Source organism: Patagioenas fasciata, chromosome 1 (genome assembly GCF_037038585.1).
Source record: "Patagioenas fasciata isolate bPatFas1 chromosome 1, bPatFas1.hap1, whole genome shotgun sequence".
Taxonomy (NCBI): Eukaryota; Metazoa; Chordata; class Aves; order Columbiformes; family Columbidae; genus Patagioenas; species Patagioenas fasciata.
This window is the reverse complement of record NC_092520.1, coordinates 57,732,680-57,752,159: the sequence shown is the minus strand read 5'-3', so window position 1 is coordinate 57,752,159 and position 19,480 is coordinate 57,732,680. Positions and strand designations below refer to the sequence as shown.

The 19,480-nt window shown below is 39.2% G+C and overlaps 1 protein-coding gene across 3 annotated transcripts in view; it reads left to right on the top strand.

Moving 5' to 3' along the window:
- TMTC4 (transmembrane O-mannosyltransferase targeting cadherins 4) overlaps positions 1-19,480 on the top strand; it is a 58,855-nt gene that overhangs the window by 10,459 nt on the left and 28,916 nt on the right. For all 3 annotated transcript variants that reach the window (XM_065829707.2, XM_071807050.1, XM_065829706.2), the window contains exons 5-6: positions 3,294-3,381; positions 17,742-17,839. In XM_065829707.2, coding sequence (XP_065685779.1) covers positions 3,294-3,381; positions 17,742-17,839 — 186 coding nt within the window. The remainder of the gene's footprint in view (positions 1-3,293; positions 3,382-17,741; positions 17,840-19,480) is intronic.

The following is a 19,480-nucleotide window of genomic DNA, read 5'->3' as shown; positions in this document are numbered from 1 at the left end:
TTTTGAACCCGTGCTACAAGGGGGACACTGGGAAAAATGCAGAGGGCTTAAAAGAGCCATGAAAATGATTAAAGGACTGGAAGTCATCCTTTGTCATGAGAGATCAAACTCCACTGGTTTATATTTTTAATATGAAGGAGAAGATTAAAGGATTTTTTTATCACAGTCTGTAATTATGTACATGGGGAACACAAATTTGATAGTAGTGGTCCCTTTAATAGTGCAGACAAAAGCATGACAGTGGTTGGAAGCTGAAACTGTAAAGATGCAGACTAGAAACATGGCACATGTGTAGCAACCAATTAAAATACCTGACTAAAAGTCAAAGTCCTCGTGTGGAAATTAGTGAAGAGGAGGTGGTTTTCTTAAAAAGGTCTTTTTCTCTCACAACTAAGAAAATCATATGGCCTTATGCTGGTGTGCTTGCTGTGTGTGGTCCCTGATTGATTCATCTTTTAGTAATTAATAAATGAAATATAAAATAATCACAATGCAGGAATCATTTTTTTTCAGAGCTTGGAAGGACTGAGCTACTGAAACAGTACTAACTTAAAATTTGATCTTTGTGCTATTAATGAACTTTGAATCCTCAGTGCATCTTACTCTATATACATGGCACTGATTTTTCATTTATTCGCAATATGCCATGGTTTGGACTTTTTTGATTTGCTTTGCACATGATTGATGGGGAAGAGGTTATGGAAAGCTATACCTCTTAGGTGACTGGGGACGCTGCATGTATTGGAAACCTAGAGGTGGTGAAAAGTTATGTATTAGCAATTTGGCACCTTGACAGTGTGGCTAAAACATCCTGCCAATCATTCTCTGGTGTTTGCTTGCCTGCAGAATAGCACATTGTGCTAGTGTCAAAAGGGCCCCTGGTATTTGTTCTCCAAAACCAGTTCTAGATGTCAAAGTGAAAAGCAGAAAAAGTCTTCAGTGCTTTCTTTTGATGGTCTGATGTGTAAAGAGAAATCTTACTTGAGTCTTAACTTTGTAGTAGGTTTACTATTGACTCCTTTATCAATATCCATAATTATATTCTTCATGCCATTTGACTCTAAAATTTATTTAAATCAGCAAGCAAATGTTAATAAGACCTTTTTTCATGTCAAATAAATAACAAATGACGTGGTCTGCTTGCATGTGTGAGGTTTGAAGACTTGCATATGCTTTGGGCGAACACTGACAGAAGAGGAAGTAGCGTTCTTACATACCATGTCTCTTCTAATCATTTACACCGTGAATAATGGATCTTGCAGCACTGTAGCAGTCATGATACTGCTATGGCTCTAGCATGAGTGTCAGGCATCATCTCCTCAAAAAGCATTTCTCATGATTTTAAAGTTGTGAGTTTTAAGTATCATGACATTCTGGTTTTGAGATGAGATGACATATTTTGACATAAAATTGTGAAGAATCTGTCTGTTTGCTGCTTTGGATTTTGGTATATACAGCACAAAACAAACTGTCATGTAAAACAGATCTTGAAAAGTTTAATGCTTTCAGTACCTATGTAAGAAAAACATCGGTCATTATCATTTTTCTACCTACAAGTAAACACTCTTGTGGTGTGGTTCGCTCTTCTAAAAATACTTATTCTTTGTAACACTTGAGTGATGAAGTACTAAATGAAATATGGATGTAAGAATATACCTAATACTTATTTAAAACTATATTTTTTAGTTTACCTTGTTACCAAGGTCTATGGGCCTGATCCTGCATTTGAGATAACGTACTACTTGATTAATCTGAGGCCCTATATGTTATTAGCCCCTTAATCTCTTTATTTTAACAAGTTGGCATTTACTTTCAAAACTGTCTCAGTTCACCTTTACTTTTAGCTCATTAGCTGAGCACAGCTGCTGAAACAGAGTGACACTTCATTATTATAACCTTTCAAAGCACCCCACAGCTATTGAGTTAATTCTTGTAATTCCTCTGTAAGATAGAAAAAGACACAGAGAATTTAGGTGCGTGACTTTGGATAAATCAGTAAGTTTTTCTCACCTGAATTTAGGAGTCCAAACAGTTTCTCCTTTTATGATGCTCAAGTGAAGCTGAGGGTAAAGTGGGAGAGAATCTCTTCAGTGGATTCAGTTCTACTCTCATACCTCTACACTTCCCTTTCTCTCTCTGATGCTTCCTAAGATAGAGTCAGCAGGTGCCTTTAAACAAAATGAAGATATGATTTATCATTTTATTTTCCTCTCTCTGTTCCACTCACAAAATGGGACAACTGATGTATTACACAGGAAGCAAAGTTTCTGCTTTTCTCCCTGAACCATCACCTCAAAAAGTGCATTAAAAAAAACAAAAACCCAAACCTGTAGCTGTTCTGCCCTGTTTCGGAAAGGCCTCTGTGTACATCTTCTCCTGGAAAGATGGAACCCAGCACTCCAGGAAGTAGAGCTAGACTGAAAACAAAGGGGTGTTTCCATGTTCCTTGCTCTGAGTGTATGTTCTTGTGAGGTCCTAAGATCAGGGCCTTATACAGTCCCCTGCCACCCTCCTGTGTCATGATTTCCACAAAACATTCATGGTGTATCCTGACACTTGTGTAATTGAAGAATGAAGATCCAAAGATATGTCATGCTTTGTCTCAGCAAGTTATTGTAAATACTGTTTAAGGGCTCAAACCAAAGCTCATTGATGGCCCTGAGAATGCTCTTGATTAAATAGGTTGGCACAGATCTGGAGGATATGCTAGAATATGCTTCTCATTTTCTTTTGCATTAGTACAATTGGAGGTAGCTCTAATGCAATCAATTAAGATAACAAAAAAAAAAAAAAAAACACTGCCAGAGGAAGGGGGTTTTTTTTCTGATTCTGCAGGCTGGAAGCTATTTGTTCATTCTGAGTGTTCAGACTGCAATCTGAAGGCTGGCTTGTCTTCTGAAATGGACAATCTTGATTTACATTTCAGCAGAGCTGCCAGTTTTGTTGGGGTTCAGAATGTTTGCTGAGAGTTCTACTGAAAGGCAACCTCATAAAAAAAAACAGATGGAGTAGGGCAGAGTCTACGTTTTCTTATGAAGATCCTTTGTTTCTTAAAACAGCAGTTTTTCATAAATTAAAGCCAAGTAATGTACTTAGTTGATACTAAGCAATACCTAATCAAAATTATGATGTGGCTTAGAAAACTGGCTATCACTAATCCAGTAAACCAGGTTAAAAAAAAAAGTGATACAGCAATATTCCTTTATGCATTTCACTTTGTATATGTGTGTGCACGTTTATCTCAGGTTTTCTGAGAATAAAATCTATTAATCTGAAACTTTTTTTTTTTTAAGGTTGCTGGAATTGTTGGCAGAGCAGACCTACTGTGTGCCCTGTTCTTTTTGTTGTCATTCCTTGGCTACTGTAAAGCATTTAAAGAAAGTAAGCATTGTTTGCCCCTTTAATTTTATATTGTGTGTATTTTCTTCATTCATACATTTCAGTGGAGTATAGCAAAACTAAAAATGTCGACGTTATGTGGTTTGAATGTATTAATGTTTATACCCTCATAAAATAGTAAAAAAAAAAATCTGCTTTAGCAGATATTGATTGTTAGATCTGGAAGGGTTGCTGTTCCGAATTCCTGTTAAACACTAAGGATTTATTTTAAGAAAAGTCTATTTTGTAATAGGCTTATTTGTTAAATGTTTCGTTGTTTAGAGGCATGAAATAATATTTCAATAAGTATTTTAGAAATAAATCAAACTTATAAATACATATTTTAAAATATTTTAGTACACTTTATGCCATTATGCTGGGATGTCTTAAATGGGAACAAACTTCAGGAACCTTACTTGTATTTTTAATGAATTGTAAAGAATTATTCATATGAGTAAGCCCTCTAAATTCCTGCAATATGCAAGTGCTGGCGTATACCTACTGAATGTAGTATTACTCAGAGTTTTTGTAAGACAGCTGTATTTAACATGCGTAACTCCTTCATAGATGTTTTTCTTCAAATGAGCTTTTAGATCTGTTGTATTACTTGATCTGGATGCAAGTTGACAGTTCACATACAGTTGTGGAAAAATTATCTTGGGGCTCTATTAAATAAACACACAGGAACATCAATCCATTATTATGGAAAACTATACAAGGCATGCAGTCTTGTATCTGAATACATACCACCACAAGAAATATGGAAATAATTTGGTGAGCCCACAAAGAACTGTGTTGTGAAGAGTTTGTGTAATGTCAGTTCAATAGGCAGGGCCTTTAATGCTTTAGCAGAGTTGACTGTATTACAGAGGTGCCTTAGCTGGCTGTGAATGATGTAGCTTAACAGCATACTCATGGATGGCATCATAGAGCTTAGTGTAGGCTGAGGCAGGTAAATTGGTCTGCAGTGAGCTCTAAGATGTTGTGAATAGCTCCTGCTAATTGAGTTTAGATTGTTTAGAACTATTTTGCAAATCTCTACAGCTGGTATCATAAGTTTAACTTAGTCTTTGCCACTTCAAATGATACTTCTGGTGATTCCTGTTCACTCCTGATATTTTTTCTCCCCTTTGAGTTGGTTTCATTTCTTTCAACAGAATTAATAATTTCTTGGTGAAAATTGGCCTTTGGATCTTGCTTGGTCATTTATTCTTTTCTCACCTATTTTACTGGGTATGATTGTGCTTTGATGTTTCTTCTGTTAGTGCCAGAGTAAATTAGACAAATCAGAATATTGGCTACGTGCTTTCCAGTTTGTTGGTACAGGTACCTGTATGACAGAGATAATAATCTTTTCTTGAAGAACACAAGAGCCAGATTCTTAGGATGACCATTGAAGACTTCTATAGGTCTCTGTAGTTATTTTGCTATGGAGGACATCTGAGGAATGATTAAGAATGTGATGTGTACTGTGGTTAGGACTATTTTGAGTGCTTGTACAACTTGAGAATGCCATTTTGATAGCTTTTAGAAGTTAGTATCATTTTAATAGTATTCTTGTACTGAAGTTCTTGTGAGTGATACAAAAGAAGGAAAATGTTGTGAAGACAAGATACTAAGTAGCACTTAATATTTTTTATTGGACATTACATTATAGCAATGTCAGAGCTCTGTCTCTTAAGCAGATTTACCAAAGAGAACTACAGTCTGCCAACATAGTTGTACCTTTTGTCTTTCAGAGCAGTTTTCAGTCATCACTGTCCTCTTCACTGCCTGCTTTTCCCTCAGTGACTTCTTAAAGAAATTTAGGCTTTATTTGGACTCAGGAATTTGTATGAAAGTTACATACTTGAGTGTTTCCCAACAAGTTTCCTCATTTTGGGTAGCTTGGTGAAAATTTCAGGTTCTTGCAGATCCTATCTGGCAAGTCCTAAATAAGCAAGTGAAAAGTTATTTCTAGCACTGTAGGGAACACTAATAAGTTCTTTAGCAGGTCTTCCACGGGGCCTGAAGGGAGGAGCCCAAGCTTCAGAGTATTTCTTTCCTTGGAACTTTACATGACTTGCTGCAGGCTGATGAGCAATGTGCCAAAAACCAGACATTTCAGAATCAAGGCTTCAGGTCAGAATCGTTCTGGTCTGAAAACTGATTTTTGAAACCCCTGGGTAAGATTCACTGCTCAGCCTAGATGTGTCTACCTGTGAAAATCATTCATTTGTAAATAGAAAGATGTGCGACATGGAATAGAATAGACTATTTCAGTTGGAAGATGCCTACAACAATCATATAGTCCAACTACCTGAGCACTTCAGGGCTGAGCGATAGTTAGAGCATGTCATTGAGGGCATTGTCCAAATCCCTCTTACACACTGGCAGGCATGGGGCATCAGTCACCTCTCTAGGAAGCCTGTTGCAGTGTTTGACCACCCTCTCGGTAAATAAATGCTTCCTGACATCCAGTCTAAACCTCTCCTGGAGCACCTTTGAACCATTCCCACACGTCCTGTCGCTGTATCCCACAGAGAAGAGCTCAGCACCTCTCTCCATGTCGCCTCCTCAGGAAGCTATAGAGAGAGAGCCATGAGGTCACCTCTCACACTCCTTCTCTCCAAACTAGACAAACCCAAAGTCCTCAGCTGCTCTTCGTAGGACATTCTTTCTGGCCTTTTCACCAGCTTTGTTGGCCTCCTCTGGGCACTTTCAGGGACCTTCACATCCTTCTTAAATGGTTGGACCCAGAAGTGCACACAGTGCTCCAGATGAGGCTGCACCAATGCTGAAATGAAGTGGGATAATGACCAGCTAGCTGGTGATGATGTGTTTGATGCACCCCAGGATGGGGTTTGTCCTCTTGGCTGCCAAGGCACAGGCTGCCAGCTCATGTTAACCCTCCTGTCGACCAGCACCCCAGATCCCTTTCTGCAGGGCTGCTCTCCAGCCACTCCTCTCCCAATCCTTACTTGTGCCCAGTGTTACTCCATCCTAGGTACAGAATCCAGCATTTGGCCTTGTTAAATCTCATCCCATTAATCATAGCCCAATGCTCCAATCTATCTAGATCCCTCTGCAAGGCCTTCTGTCCCCCTAAAGAGTCAACAGCACCTCTCAGTTTGGTATCATCAGAAAACTTGCTCATGGTGCATTTAACTCCTGCATCCAGATTGTTGATAATTACATTGAGCAGAACTGGCTCTAACATTGAGCCCCGAGGAACTCTGCTGGTGACCAGTCGCCAGCTGGATGTAGCCTCCTTCACTACAACACTTTGAGCTTTGCCCTGCAGCCAGCTCTTCACCCCATGCACCCTGAACTTGCTCATCCCACAGCTGGACAACTTGTTCAGAAGGATGCAGTGAGGGACACTATCAAAGCCTTACCAAAATTGAGATAAACTATACTCACCTCCTTCCCTTCATCCATGAGGCAGGTGACCATATTGCAGATTAGTTAAATAGGATTTTCCCTTTGTGACCCCACGTTGACTGTGCTTGACATTTGCACTGTTCTTTAAATGTCTTTCAATAGTACCCAGTATAATCTTCTCCATAATTTTTCCAGGAACTGGGGTTAGACTAACAGGTCTGTAGTTCCCTGGGTCTTCTCTTATACCTTTTTTGTAGACTGGAATAACATTCACTAGCTTCCGGTCAGCAGGGACCTCCCCAGACTCCCAAGCCCTTTGGTAGATGATCAAGAGAGGTCCTGCCATGACTTCCACTAGTTTCTCCAGTACTCTGAAGTGAATCCCAGGTTGTCTCCACCACTAGTATCCCTAGAAACTTGAGTTCCAGCCTCATAAGTGAGCTGTGTTTCACCTTGTGTCCGTTATGTATGTGATGGTCTCAGGCTTTGCTATCTGAACCTTCAGGAGGTTTCCCTACTTTTTCACCTTAAGCATCTAACTTGGGCATGCAATTTAAAAGCCTAGTCCAACAACTTAAAGCAGAATTAGCTTCATAGATTAGATTGCTTGGGGCCTTAGCCAGCTGAGTTGCAAAAATCTTCAAGGATGGCAGAGGGGCACCACATGACCAGTTTGCCTCAGCCTCTTTTCCTATGTTATATTCTTCAGCCTCCTAATCATTGTAGTGGTTCTTTATTGGACTTCCAGATTGCTGATAGATTTCTTGTGTTGGACACCACACGGAACACAGTACTCCTCATGTGGCCTCATAAGAGCTATGTAGAGATGAACAACCGTTTTCACTGACCCTGCTACCCCGTTTCCCTGAAAATAGGGCTTACCCCGAAAATAAGCCCTAGCATGATTTTTCAGGATTTTTGAGGATGCTTGAAACAGAAGCCCTACTCCAAAAATAAGCCCTAGTTGCAGTCCATAAAAGAGTCAATTTAAGTAGTGTCTAGGCAGCTAGTAATAAGTTTTGGAGCAAAAATTAATAGAGGACCCAGTCGTATTTTCAGGGAAACGGGGTAGGTATGCTGCAGCTAGTACAGCCCAGTGTGTGTTTAAGCGTCTTCATTGCTGCAGAGGTGTACTACTGACTCATCTTCAGCTTGTCAACCAGGAACTCCAGATCCTTTTCTGCAGAGCTGTTGCCTAGGCTGCCCCCAGCCTGGATTGTTGCACAGTGCTGTCTTTTGTTTTCAGGAGGCTTCTGTCAGCCTGTTCCTCCAGCTTGTCATGGTCCCTCCAAATGGCAGTCCTGTTCTCAACTGTACACCTATGTAATCCAGCTGAGCCCCACCAGGCACCAGAACCAGTTTTACTTTCTGCCGTTGCTATGATTTGTTTCCTTTGGGAGGGGAGGCTGGTCCAGCCCATCAGGCAGCTGTTTGAACATTAGTGTCTGTAGAAGAAACGGTAGCATCAGTACTGGAAAGGGCAGCTACGAAGAGAATAGAGGCTTTCTCTTCACAATGAGCCACATGGAGAAGACAAGGGGAAATGGGTATAAGTTGCACTGGCAGAGGTTTCATCTTGATGTAAGAAAGACATTTTTTACAATGAGAGCAATCAGTCACTGGAACCACCTCTCCAGAGACGTGGCAGAGTCCTCATCACTGGAGGTTTTCAAGACACAGCTGGATAGGGTGCTAGGTAATCTCATCCAGGCTCCCCTTCCCACAAAGGTTGGACCAGATGATCTTGGGAGGCCCCTTCCAACCTGGGCTGTTCTGTGATTCTATTTTTGTATGAAAAGCTTTAGGAAAAGTAACCGTGGCTGTAGTAGAGTGCGACTTTTCAGTGGTTCTGATGTATTAAAGTAAATATGAAGTTTTACCCTTGGTTGCCTCTGTTTTGGTGGTATGAATTTCCTTCTTTTGTGGACAGTTGTTCGAGCCATTCACGAATAATGGGATAAATAAGGAGTAACAACTTTTTAATCAGAGTTTACCTGGGTTTGATTCTGCATAAATTGAGGAAGTGAAAGACAGCGAAAGTTGTCTTAGTCCCAAATGTAAGCTGATCTCACTCTGCATATAGGTAGAGAACAGGCATTTTAAAAATATGCACCTGTAGTGTAAAGAACAGACTTAAACAATGTGTCCTAAGCAGCAAAGAAAAAACACCCTTTTTTCTCTCAGAATGTTTTGCTTCTGCTGGCAAATCTACAAGATCCAGAAAGTCTGCAATAGTACCAGTGCATATTGGTAGTTCTAGTCCAAGATAGGAGTTGCTATTGCATGACTTTCTAGGTCAGACCAAGATCATAATTTATCTTCATAGAATAGTCCTTGTTAGTAAGAAAGAAGGGGAGAAAACCAAAAAACTTCTATGCATTCCATTGCATCAAGTTTATATTTCTGACTAAATATAGGTGCTTTATGATGATCCTGCAGAAAAGAGGGATCTAACCATTTATTCTAACATCCTATTTCCTTTTGTCCTGATAGACACTTTTTTTTTTTTTTTTTTTAAAAATATGTTAAAGGCAAGCATGACACTAAACCCTAGGTCAACTGCATGTATACTTGTTTCTGGATTTGACTGTCACATGTATAGAGCACTTGGGTCACTATCTTTTTACAAGAAGTAGGAGAAGCACTATCAAAGGTGGATTTTTAAAATTGCTATTAATTGATGCATGGTAGTGTGACTCTTTTGGAGTACTTAAAGAGAGTACAACTATAAGTGCTTCAGGAGTTGGGGACTGCATTTGTGTTGGCTTTCAAACACAGTTACCAAAAGGTTTGAGGCCGGTTTGCTTTTACTGATGAACTTCGAGCAGGCGTCAGAGTAAAACAAACACCAAAAAACCTGAGTTGATGCTACTGTTCCAGTTGTGTCCTCAGTAATATGTACTGTTTTGTCACCAGCAGCATCCCAGTGCTACTATCAGACAGATCTAAGTCTTTGATAAAGAACCAGACTACTCTTGCAGCCAAGCAATGCGAGGTTTGTGTACAGCAGAGTTCAAGAAATCTATTTGTTTCACTAGCATAGATGTAGTTGTTGAACTGTCATTCTTAGTCTTCTCTAAAAGAGACAAAAGCCATAGGAGACTGGTTGGTGCTTGTTTCCACCTGATATCTAACTGAATGAATGTTTGAATTTTTTTTTTTTTTTTCTCATTTGGTGTAAGAACTCGTAAAATGTCTGAGGAGTATTAGGAGATACTGCAGGGAAAGTATATATAATACTGAAAACAATCAGGAGATCAGAAAAAATATCAGTGTCAGACTGGAAGACTTCCAAAGGAAAATAATGTTTTTTTGTAAAGTTCAAGATATACTGCACCTGGTTTGCTTGATGTGGTTTATTTATGGTTTTGGTGGATTTTTGCGTAGACAGTTTCTTTTAGCCAGAATATGCAGCATTTTTTTTTTTTTTTAAGTATAGCATTTAACATACTATGTGGGCTATAATTATGTCTTAATGAAGTTCTACAATTCTATTACTTTTTTACCAGTATACAGTTTTTGATGTTACCAGCTTTGATAGGATAACATTTATACTTGCAAGGAACTAATCTGTTGTTCTCATTCCGTCCTGCTGTTTTAAAACACAACTGTGGGGACAAATCCACTGCATAGGCTTTGGAGACAGCAAGAGCTGACAACCATTTAGGTATGTTCTGAAGGGAATTGTGGGTTATTAACTGTTGAATTTCAATACAGCTTCTCCGGGAATTCATGAGGCATTTTAAAACTGCCGTAGTGTTCATTTTGCCTTCCCTTGTCTTCAACTTTGACAGTGATCCAGTTGTGTGTATTTGCCATCTGCATTGGCAATCTCTGAGTGATGTAAAATGATGAGTTCATTATTTGATTCAGGTGAATAATATTGGCCCGGATATTAAATAGGGAATCAACTGTTTGCTCATATGCTATAACTTCTAGAAATTACTTTGTTCTGGTTGTGTGTTTGTGTTTTGTTCTGTTCTGTGTAGTCACCTGTTAATCATCTACTAGTTCATTGCTAATTTAATAAGACATGCAAAGCAGACCGTAGTGATGAGTTTTGTTAATATTGGAGCTTTGTATTATTGAGGCTTTCCTATAGATAGGAAATGTTTTAAGTCTCCTTTGTGAAAGAGATCAGTGTTAAAATATGGGGAATTTATTTGCTCTTTTGCAATTGGTCAACAGGTATTTACTGTTATTAAACATATGGGGCCTGATTTTTCAACTGCGTCACCTACTGTCCTTATTTGAACAGAACGGGAGGGAATAGTTGTATTTGGAAAAACTAATAACTTAATTTAGTGGGTAGAGGAGAAACAATAAGCTTTTTCTTTGGGATTTGTGCTAAATTTTGCATGTCCAAAATGGTATAATTCAGGGATGGATGATCCCTTTACTGTAGCTTATATGTAATGAGTTTGAGATGCTTACATATGTTTAGGAATGGCATTTACTACTTTAATTTCCTTGTTAAGTGAAACACTGAGCTGAGCTGTAGTAGTATGTACATTTGGAGACACAGGAGGAAATCTCAGGCTTAAGTTAATTCTAAGAGTGGAGTTTTATGTGATCTTTTAAGAATATGTAATTCTCCCCCCTTTGCTTAGCAATTCACAAGCAGGGAAATCTCAGAGCTTGGTTAGATGAGTATTTGTAGTAGTTTAGTTGGAAGATACCATCCCCACAGGCAAGGCATGTCAATGCAATATACGAGTGTTTGTGGTCTATTTCAGTTAAAAATTAAAACTTCCTGCAGGAGCTCAACATAACTAACTTCGCTTCAACTGTCAAAGGAGTAGGTGCTCTCACAGAATCGATTACTTGGTCTTCACCTGAAGGTGGTGACTTAAACTGCTCCAAGCTGTCTTCTAGCTGAGCCCTAAGGTGCTCAGTTAGCTTTCAAGAAGGAGATGCTGAGTGTCTGAATTGGTAATAATTGTTTAGGCTATCATTAGTTTGACTTTAAAGTAAGATTAAGCTTTGTAGTTTAAATGTAGTATTTTCTTCATATCCTTAACTTCTAAGGAATTTGTTTTCATCGATTTGTGGATTTAGGACAGTGCAAAATCAGGTCTCTTAAAAGAAATAGGATTAGTGTTTAGGAAGGCAGGAGTTGACCTATATCATCAATGTGCTGTTCTTAAGTTTAGGAACAGTCCATTCCATGCTGTAGAACACTTTGTGTATGCATACTTGCTCTAGGAATGCTTATGTTTAGGTCTAGCAGTCTAAATGGAGGAGCCCATCTGTCTTGTTTATGGTTTACATAGGTATTTAATTGAATCACCTCAACTTGCAGACTTAACATACTCCTAAAGAGGGACTGTCTGAGCAATCTTTTTGGTTTTGCATAGAAACACTATATTTTTCTAACTTAAAAAAAAAAAAAAAAGAATAAGAATAAGCAAGTATTCTGTTTCTTTGGCATGCTTACAATTTTGTCCATCTGTTAGAGTGGCACAGTGCCCACTCACAATATGGTGTACCAGTTTCTACTAGGCACAGGTGCCAACAAAAGATTGGTTTCATTTTCTGACACAAGATTTTTCTGGTGGGAAGCAGTGCTTTATTAGAAGAATGTGCTTTGTTAGGCTGATTACTTCTGTTGGCATGTGTGTATCTCATAATAATAATTAGCACTTATGCAGTGCTTTACATTTTCAAATCACTGTTTAGAAAAAACAAAGATTGAAGGCATTGCTGAATGCCGGTCTTTTGTTTTTCCAGCCTAGTTTACTGAGATTTCCGCAGTTGGGGTGGGGGTTTGGAGTGTTATGCATATTGACCCACAAACAAGCACAAGATAAAATGTTACTTAATTGAAATATTTTCTCTTTGAAGTTTAGTCACTGATGAATTTTCATAATATTACAATTCTATATATGACTGTACTGACCTTTTGAGGCTCCAGAAGAAAACAATGGAATGGAGATCATGGTTCTCAAGAGGAGATCTAGATCACAGAATCACAGAATGACTGAGGTTGGAAGGGACCTCTGGAGGTCACCTGAGCTGAACTGCTCAAGCGGGGTCACTTAGAGACTGTTGGCCAGGACTGTGTCCAGATGGCTTTTGAGTATGTCCAAGGATAGAGGCTTCATAACCTCTCTGGGCAACAGTGACAGTGTTCAGGTCACCCTCACAGTGAAAAAGTGTTTCCTGATGTTCAGAGGAAACTTCCTGTGTATCAGTTTGTGCCTATTGCCTCTGGTCCTGTCATTGGACACCAGTGAGCAGAGCCTGGCTCCCTCCTCTTTGTACCCTGCTTTTAGATATTTATATACATTGATGAGATCCCCCTGAGCCTTCTCTGCTCCAGGCTCAACAGTCCCAGCTCTCTCAGCCTTTGCTCATAGGAGACAAGCTCCAATCCCTTCATTATCTTACTGGCCCTTTATTGGACTCACTGCAGTATGTCCATGGCTCTTGTGTGCTGGGGAGCCCAGAACTGGACACAGCACTTGAAGTGTGGCCTCATCAGTGCAGACTAGAGGAGAAGGATCTTCTCTCTTGGCCTGCTGGCAGTATTTTGTTTAATGCAGCCCAGGATACCATTAGTCCTCTTTCTTGCAAGGGCGCATCACTGGCTTGTGTTCAACTTGGTGTCCACCAGGACCCCCACGTCCTTTTATGCCAAGCTACTTTCCAGCTAGGCAGCCCCCAGCATGTACTGGTGCCTGGGGTTGTTCCTCCCCACATGCAGGATTTTGCACTTCTCCTTATTGGACTTGATGGGGTTCCTACCAGCTCATTTCTCTGATGTCTTGATGGCATCATGACCCTCTGGCATATAAACCACTCCTCCCAGTTTTGTGTCATCTGCCAACTTGCTGAGGGTGCACTCTGCCTCATCATTCAGTCATTAATGAGGATGCTGAACAGGAATGGACTCAGCATTGACCCCTGGGGTATACTGGTGGTTACTGGTCTCTGGTTAAACTTTGTGCCACTGAGCAGCACCCTCTGAGCCTGACCATTCAGGCAGTTTTCAGTCCATTTCACTGTCTGCACATCCAGCCTGTACATCAACAGCTTATCTAGGAGGATCTTATGGGAAACTATGTCAAAGGCCTTACTGAAGTCCAGGCCATTGACACTGTCTCCTATAAGATTCTCATCATGGGTCCCTCGTGATTTATTTTCTGCTGGGTGCTTTTACCATCTTTGAGAGTCCATACTTAGCTTGGCTACACTTGACAGGCTGAGACATTCCTGGCATCTGAGACTTGGGATGTTCACAAGAAGACAAATCTGTTTCTGCTATCAGGTTTTATTCACTAGACCTTTTCTCCAGTTTGCCAATATTATCCTGCCTTTCCTTAGTGTGCTTCCTGGCCATTGCAGCCTGGTAGCACCTCCGGACTTAATCAACATATTCCTTATTCCATTATCCAAATTTTTAAAATTATCTATTAGAGCCAGACAAAGGAAAGAAACAGTCCAGGATGTATCTTTAAATTTTTCACAATGAGCTAGACTCTTAGTGTAGGTTTCCATCTGTTATTTGTATCCATTCTATAATAATTTCATGCAGCCCATATTTTTTCTGGTGTACTTCACAGTATCTCTAGTGGTATTCTCATGCCTTTGTGGAGCCAAGGTATACCATGTTTACAGGTTTGCTTTCATTGAGAAGGCCCTTTTCATTCTGTCCAAGTCAGAAATTGTACTTAGTTTGATATAAATGGCTAAAATATGTCTTTGGCAAATAATCATATCCTTTTATGTTTTAGAGGGTCATCTAGAAAATATTTTGTCAGTGGTTTTTTTCCTGGGTAATATTGACAAGTCATCTTAGCTTTGTTTCTTTAGTTTATCCTTTCACATCTCTTTTCCTCTTTAAAAGTAAGCATGTAGGCATTATTGTTGTTTTATTTCAAGCTTTTAGATTCTCTTGTGTTTTTCTCAGAGGTAACAACTGAGATTGCTCTGGGTTGTATAGGGCCTGCTGGAATAAATTTAATCAATCCCTGTAATTTAAAACAGATTAACTTCTCTATAAATTCTGTGTCTTGTAGTTCATTATTTTTGCCTTTGTTCTTGCTCCCTTTCTGCTGGTGGTGTGTGTGCTGTATGATTGCAGCTGACCTCTTTGTGAAAAAATGAAGCAAAAAGGCACAGAACGCTTCCGTTTTCTTGGCATTGTCCATTTTCTTTCCCACTGGGTACTGGAATAATTCCTTCTTTGCTGCTCTTCTTACTAATGTATCTATGGAATTGTGGGTTTATTCTTTACATACATTACTTTTTCTCATTTTGTGATGTGACCTTTCTGTATGTGTGCTGCTGTAACACTTGTCCTTGATAATTTGACCTACTTCCTTTTTCCCTTTTACTTTCCTATGTTTTGAATCAGCAAAGCATTTGTGAATGATCAGCTGGTCTCTTACTATATATACTTCCCACTATCTTCCACATTAAAGACAGTTTGTATACTGAATACAGCTTCTCTGAGAAGTGTTTAGTTGTCTGGACTTCTTTCCTCCAGAATTTGATTCTGGGAAGAAGCAGCCTCTCAGTTGAAGAAAGTGTACTTCAATAAATTCAGTTAAGCCTGTTGGCGTTGTTCACTGTTCTCCCTTTTACACTTAGTAAGAATGACTGATTGTTGTTTTGTCAACACAGTCAATTCTCTCAGCTATTTTATTTCTACATTAAAACAAAACAAAACTGAATTTCAAGAACTGAATCACAGAATGCTAGGGATTGGAAGGGACCTTGAAAGATCATCTAGTCCAATCCCCCTGCCAGAGCAGGAACACCTAGATAAGGTTACACAGGAATGTGTCCGGAGAAGGAGGCTCCACAAGCCCCCTGGGCAGCCTGTTTCAGTGCTCTGTCACCCTCACTGAGAAGTAGTTTCTTCTCATATTTAAGTGGAACCTCCTGTGCTCCAGTTTGTATCCATTACCCCTTGTCTTACCATTGGTTGTCACCGCGAAGAGTCTGGCTCCATCCTCATGACACTCTCCCTTTACATATTTATAAACAATAACGAAGTCACTCCTCAGTCTCCTCCAAGCTAAAGAGCCCCAGCTCCCTCAGCCTTTCCTCATAAGGGAGATGCTCCACTGCCTTAATTATCTTTGTGGCTCTGCACTGGATTCTTTGAAGCAGTTCCCTGTCCTGGACAATCTATTATATTGAACTGTCTGAAGAGTTGAAGAGCTCCTGCAAGGGATGTATTTAAGACAGATTCCTTTTATTCTTAGCAAGACTCTTAAAACAAATTTTGAAGCCCCTTCCTCTGTGAGTTGCAGCCTCAGTTGCTCTTCTGTATAATTTATGTGAGTTGGACTTTTCTCACTGTGTTTGTGCTTTTTTAGTTGCAATGTTTCTTTAGTTTAGTTGTTATGTATTTCTATTTCCATGTTTTGTTTTGGTATTGCTGAAATGTATATGGCTTCTTGCCTTCAGAAGGTTTTCTTTTAACTTTATGACATCCTCACCTCTGTTGAACCTTACCTCACCTATGGGAACATAATTTGGAGTGGAGGGAGAAGGAACAAATGCCTACTAGGTATTGCAATGATGAATCTCAACCATCTTAATATTCACTCTGTTGAAGCACTCAGTCTTACGTAAGAAAGGAATGCAAGAAGCAACTTCAAAACCTGTTCTTCTACATATTTTTATGGAACATTCTGCTCTCTGTTACAATAGAAGTAGTCAGCTTCAAAATGAAACAGGAGGCTAACATCAGCAGATCCTTTTCATACTTGTTACAGTTTATATCTGACCCAACATCTGAGCTAGTATACTAGTATCCCTTTATAACCAGTGAAGAGAAAGGGCTACTTCTCTGCATTTAATTAGGTAATTTAATCCTTAAAGGTCTCTCCTGCTCTCAACCAGTTAGAAAGGAAACCTAGAACAGTAGCTCAGGTACAGGTGCCTGTTTCTGGTGAAATTAATCCTAATTCTGCCATTTACTCTTTGCATAGACCATTATTGCAGTTATGTTTAGGTACCAAGGGTCAAACCTGCATTATCAGTAGTGAAGAATGGCTCTGGAGAGCAAGGAAAGTAAGAAGGGGATTCAGTCAATGAATGTAGAGTTCAATGTTGTTTTTTCACTTGCCAAGTCAAAGATTGATTCTTGTGATGCCTGGAGAGCCCATGTTGCCTGAATCAAGAAACTGCTTCTGAATGAGCTGAGTGCTTCCCTCTGTTGCTTGCACCTGTGGAGTAGAGGTTGTGACAGATACGTTTTTATGTGAAGTACCCATGTACTGTGTGCATGATAGTACCTTGGCTGAAGTAGGGCTTGTTGTGTTATTAATCTCAGAAATGCCTGCTTGTAGTGCCCCAAATCAGCTACATGGCACAGTCTTTAAAGACTCTTTCTTTGAGTAGAAGCTGTAGTTACTCTTGATCTCTTAACCCCAGAGTTCCTCACTCAGCTGTAAAACTGCTTCCTGAGTGCAAGAACTAACTGCTGCTCTGCTCAGATGCTGAAATTTTTGAGCTCCATGGCATTCCATTGCAGTGCTAATGAAATGATGTGAGGCACTTGCTAAATGCAGCAGCCCTGGAGAAACAGCTCATTCTGCCTTTGTAGATTAGACATAGTTAAAACAGTGTGTGTGTGTGACACTTCATGTGTAACCGTTGGAAAGAATTTCTTTTTCTTGTTGTAGCTTGGAAGAGAGAGGCCAGTAATGACAGAGCAATAGCTAAGGATGATAAATGTGTCTAAATATTAGGAATTAACCTTTGCAGATGATGAATTGTGGAAACTATGTGAAGCTTCTGCCATTCTAATTAGTCTGGCTAAAATGTCTAGCAAACAGGGAGATTTCTCATGTCACTGATAATAGAAAATGACTGCAATAAAAGGACAAATGCCAGCATATTGCAGGAGGCACCCTATGCTTTTTAAGTCTATGTATCCAAATCTTGACTGATAGAAAAGATTGTGAGATTAAATGCTGTATGTTTTTAAAATTCTAATTTTAATTTAGATTTCGAACTTATGGCATGCTTTATTTTGACAGATAAGGAAGGACATAATTTTTCTGTATTCTGGGTGCTGGTGAGTGTCATCCTAGGTGCAATAGCCATGCTGTGCAAAGAGCAAGGAATTACCATACTGGTAAGAATCTTCTTCTTGACTGAATTTTGACCTCAGCATCTGTCAGGTGCAATTGTAAAGTCTACAAAGATGAGTCTTCTCCACAGCTAATCATATGCACACCTTTTTGTTCTGTTCAGAAAATTAGTTAATACTGACAAAAAGCAATATTCTAGTAGGTCAGTCTTGGTTGTATCTTTGCCAGTCTGTTGGAATTCTTAATTTTAATTTTTCTAAGGAGATTACATATATCTGCATATATGCAACATATATATATTTCTTGTAAAAATTAAAATATTTACAGTGTTATTTCAATGTGTATTGTGTTTGTTTGCCTTGGTTTTGAATGTAATTGTTGATATAACAGACCTACAAACCTCTCCTTGAAGGCTTATGAACAAAGACATAAATGGAAGAGGGTGTTTTGAAAGCTCTGCCCTGTTGCTTTTGTGAAATTTGTGATTAGAAGTAGGGCCACTGTTTATGCATTTCGAATATTGAATCTCTTTCTTCCATCCCTTATTTAAGGATGTGTTAATGCAAACAGATAAAGGTAGAGTTCATGTTCATTTTGCTCTTGCTTTTTATTACTTCAGTGAAGACATTCTGTTTTGGGTAGCCAAATCAGCCACCTGAAATGCTACACCTGTGATTTTTACCGTTTATATAGCCATATATCTTTACAAATAAATCCAATTTGTAGCTTTAACTGACATAGATGAACTAATGGAATCAGAAGAATTCTTTGCAGCCAAGGACCCTCTTGTCCTTGCTAGAAAAAAAAAGGGAGTAGGAATTACAGAAAACTTGTTGCTTTAGGACATTAGTTTTAGATAGATGTTTGCATATTTATTTATTTTTCTGTAAGGAAAGCATAAGGAATTTTCTTAAAACATGGTGTGATTATTTCCTTTAGTGGTATGAAGAAATTATTTGAGCTAGCAGACACAGAATTGTTATTTGGTCTGGGATTTTGTTTGCTGTTCCATTGCTAGGACAATAATGTTTATTGTTGTGCTGAGAGGCACAGGTCAGAGGGCTGAAGGGATAAATCACACATTAAAAAGATTGCTTATAGGCTGAGTGTGTTTTTCAGCAGGACTCTTGCCTTATTATGTCCATGAAAGTGAGCTAGAAGCCTTTTAACTGCTAGGTGGCCTTTCTATGTGGGATCACACCACTCTCGAACCTGTCTTCTGTCTTCTCCCTTTGACTGTTAAAAAGAGACTTGTGGCCTCCTAGTGTCCTAACTCTTTGCCTTACCTAGAACTATTTGTGCTGTCTTTTTTCTATTTAGCCTTTAGAACATTGAGGTAATTTCCAAGTTTATTAGGATATAGGCTAAATATTGAAGGATTGTCACAGCTGGTGATTGCTGAAACATTGAAGGGAAAATGTTAAAGTTGGATTTTGCTGGTCACCTCAACAGAATTATCCATGTATGTATTTCGGTTGGTGCTTGGGGGTAGTATGTGCAGGTGTAGTTCTGCAAAGCACTGAATATGTGTAGTGGCTGATGTCACATAGAACTTTGCCTTTCATTTTTCCTCTTTTTCTTTTTCTTTTCCAGCAGCTTCCACTGCGTATATTGGTGTAACTGCACGAAAAGCAAGCCTGATACCTCTGTTAGACCCCTCTGAGCCTTTGTTTGTTGTGACAATT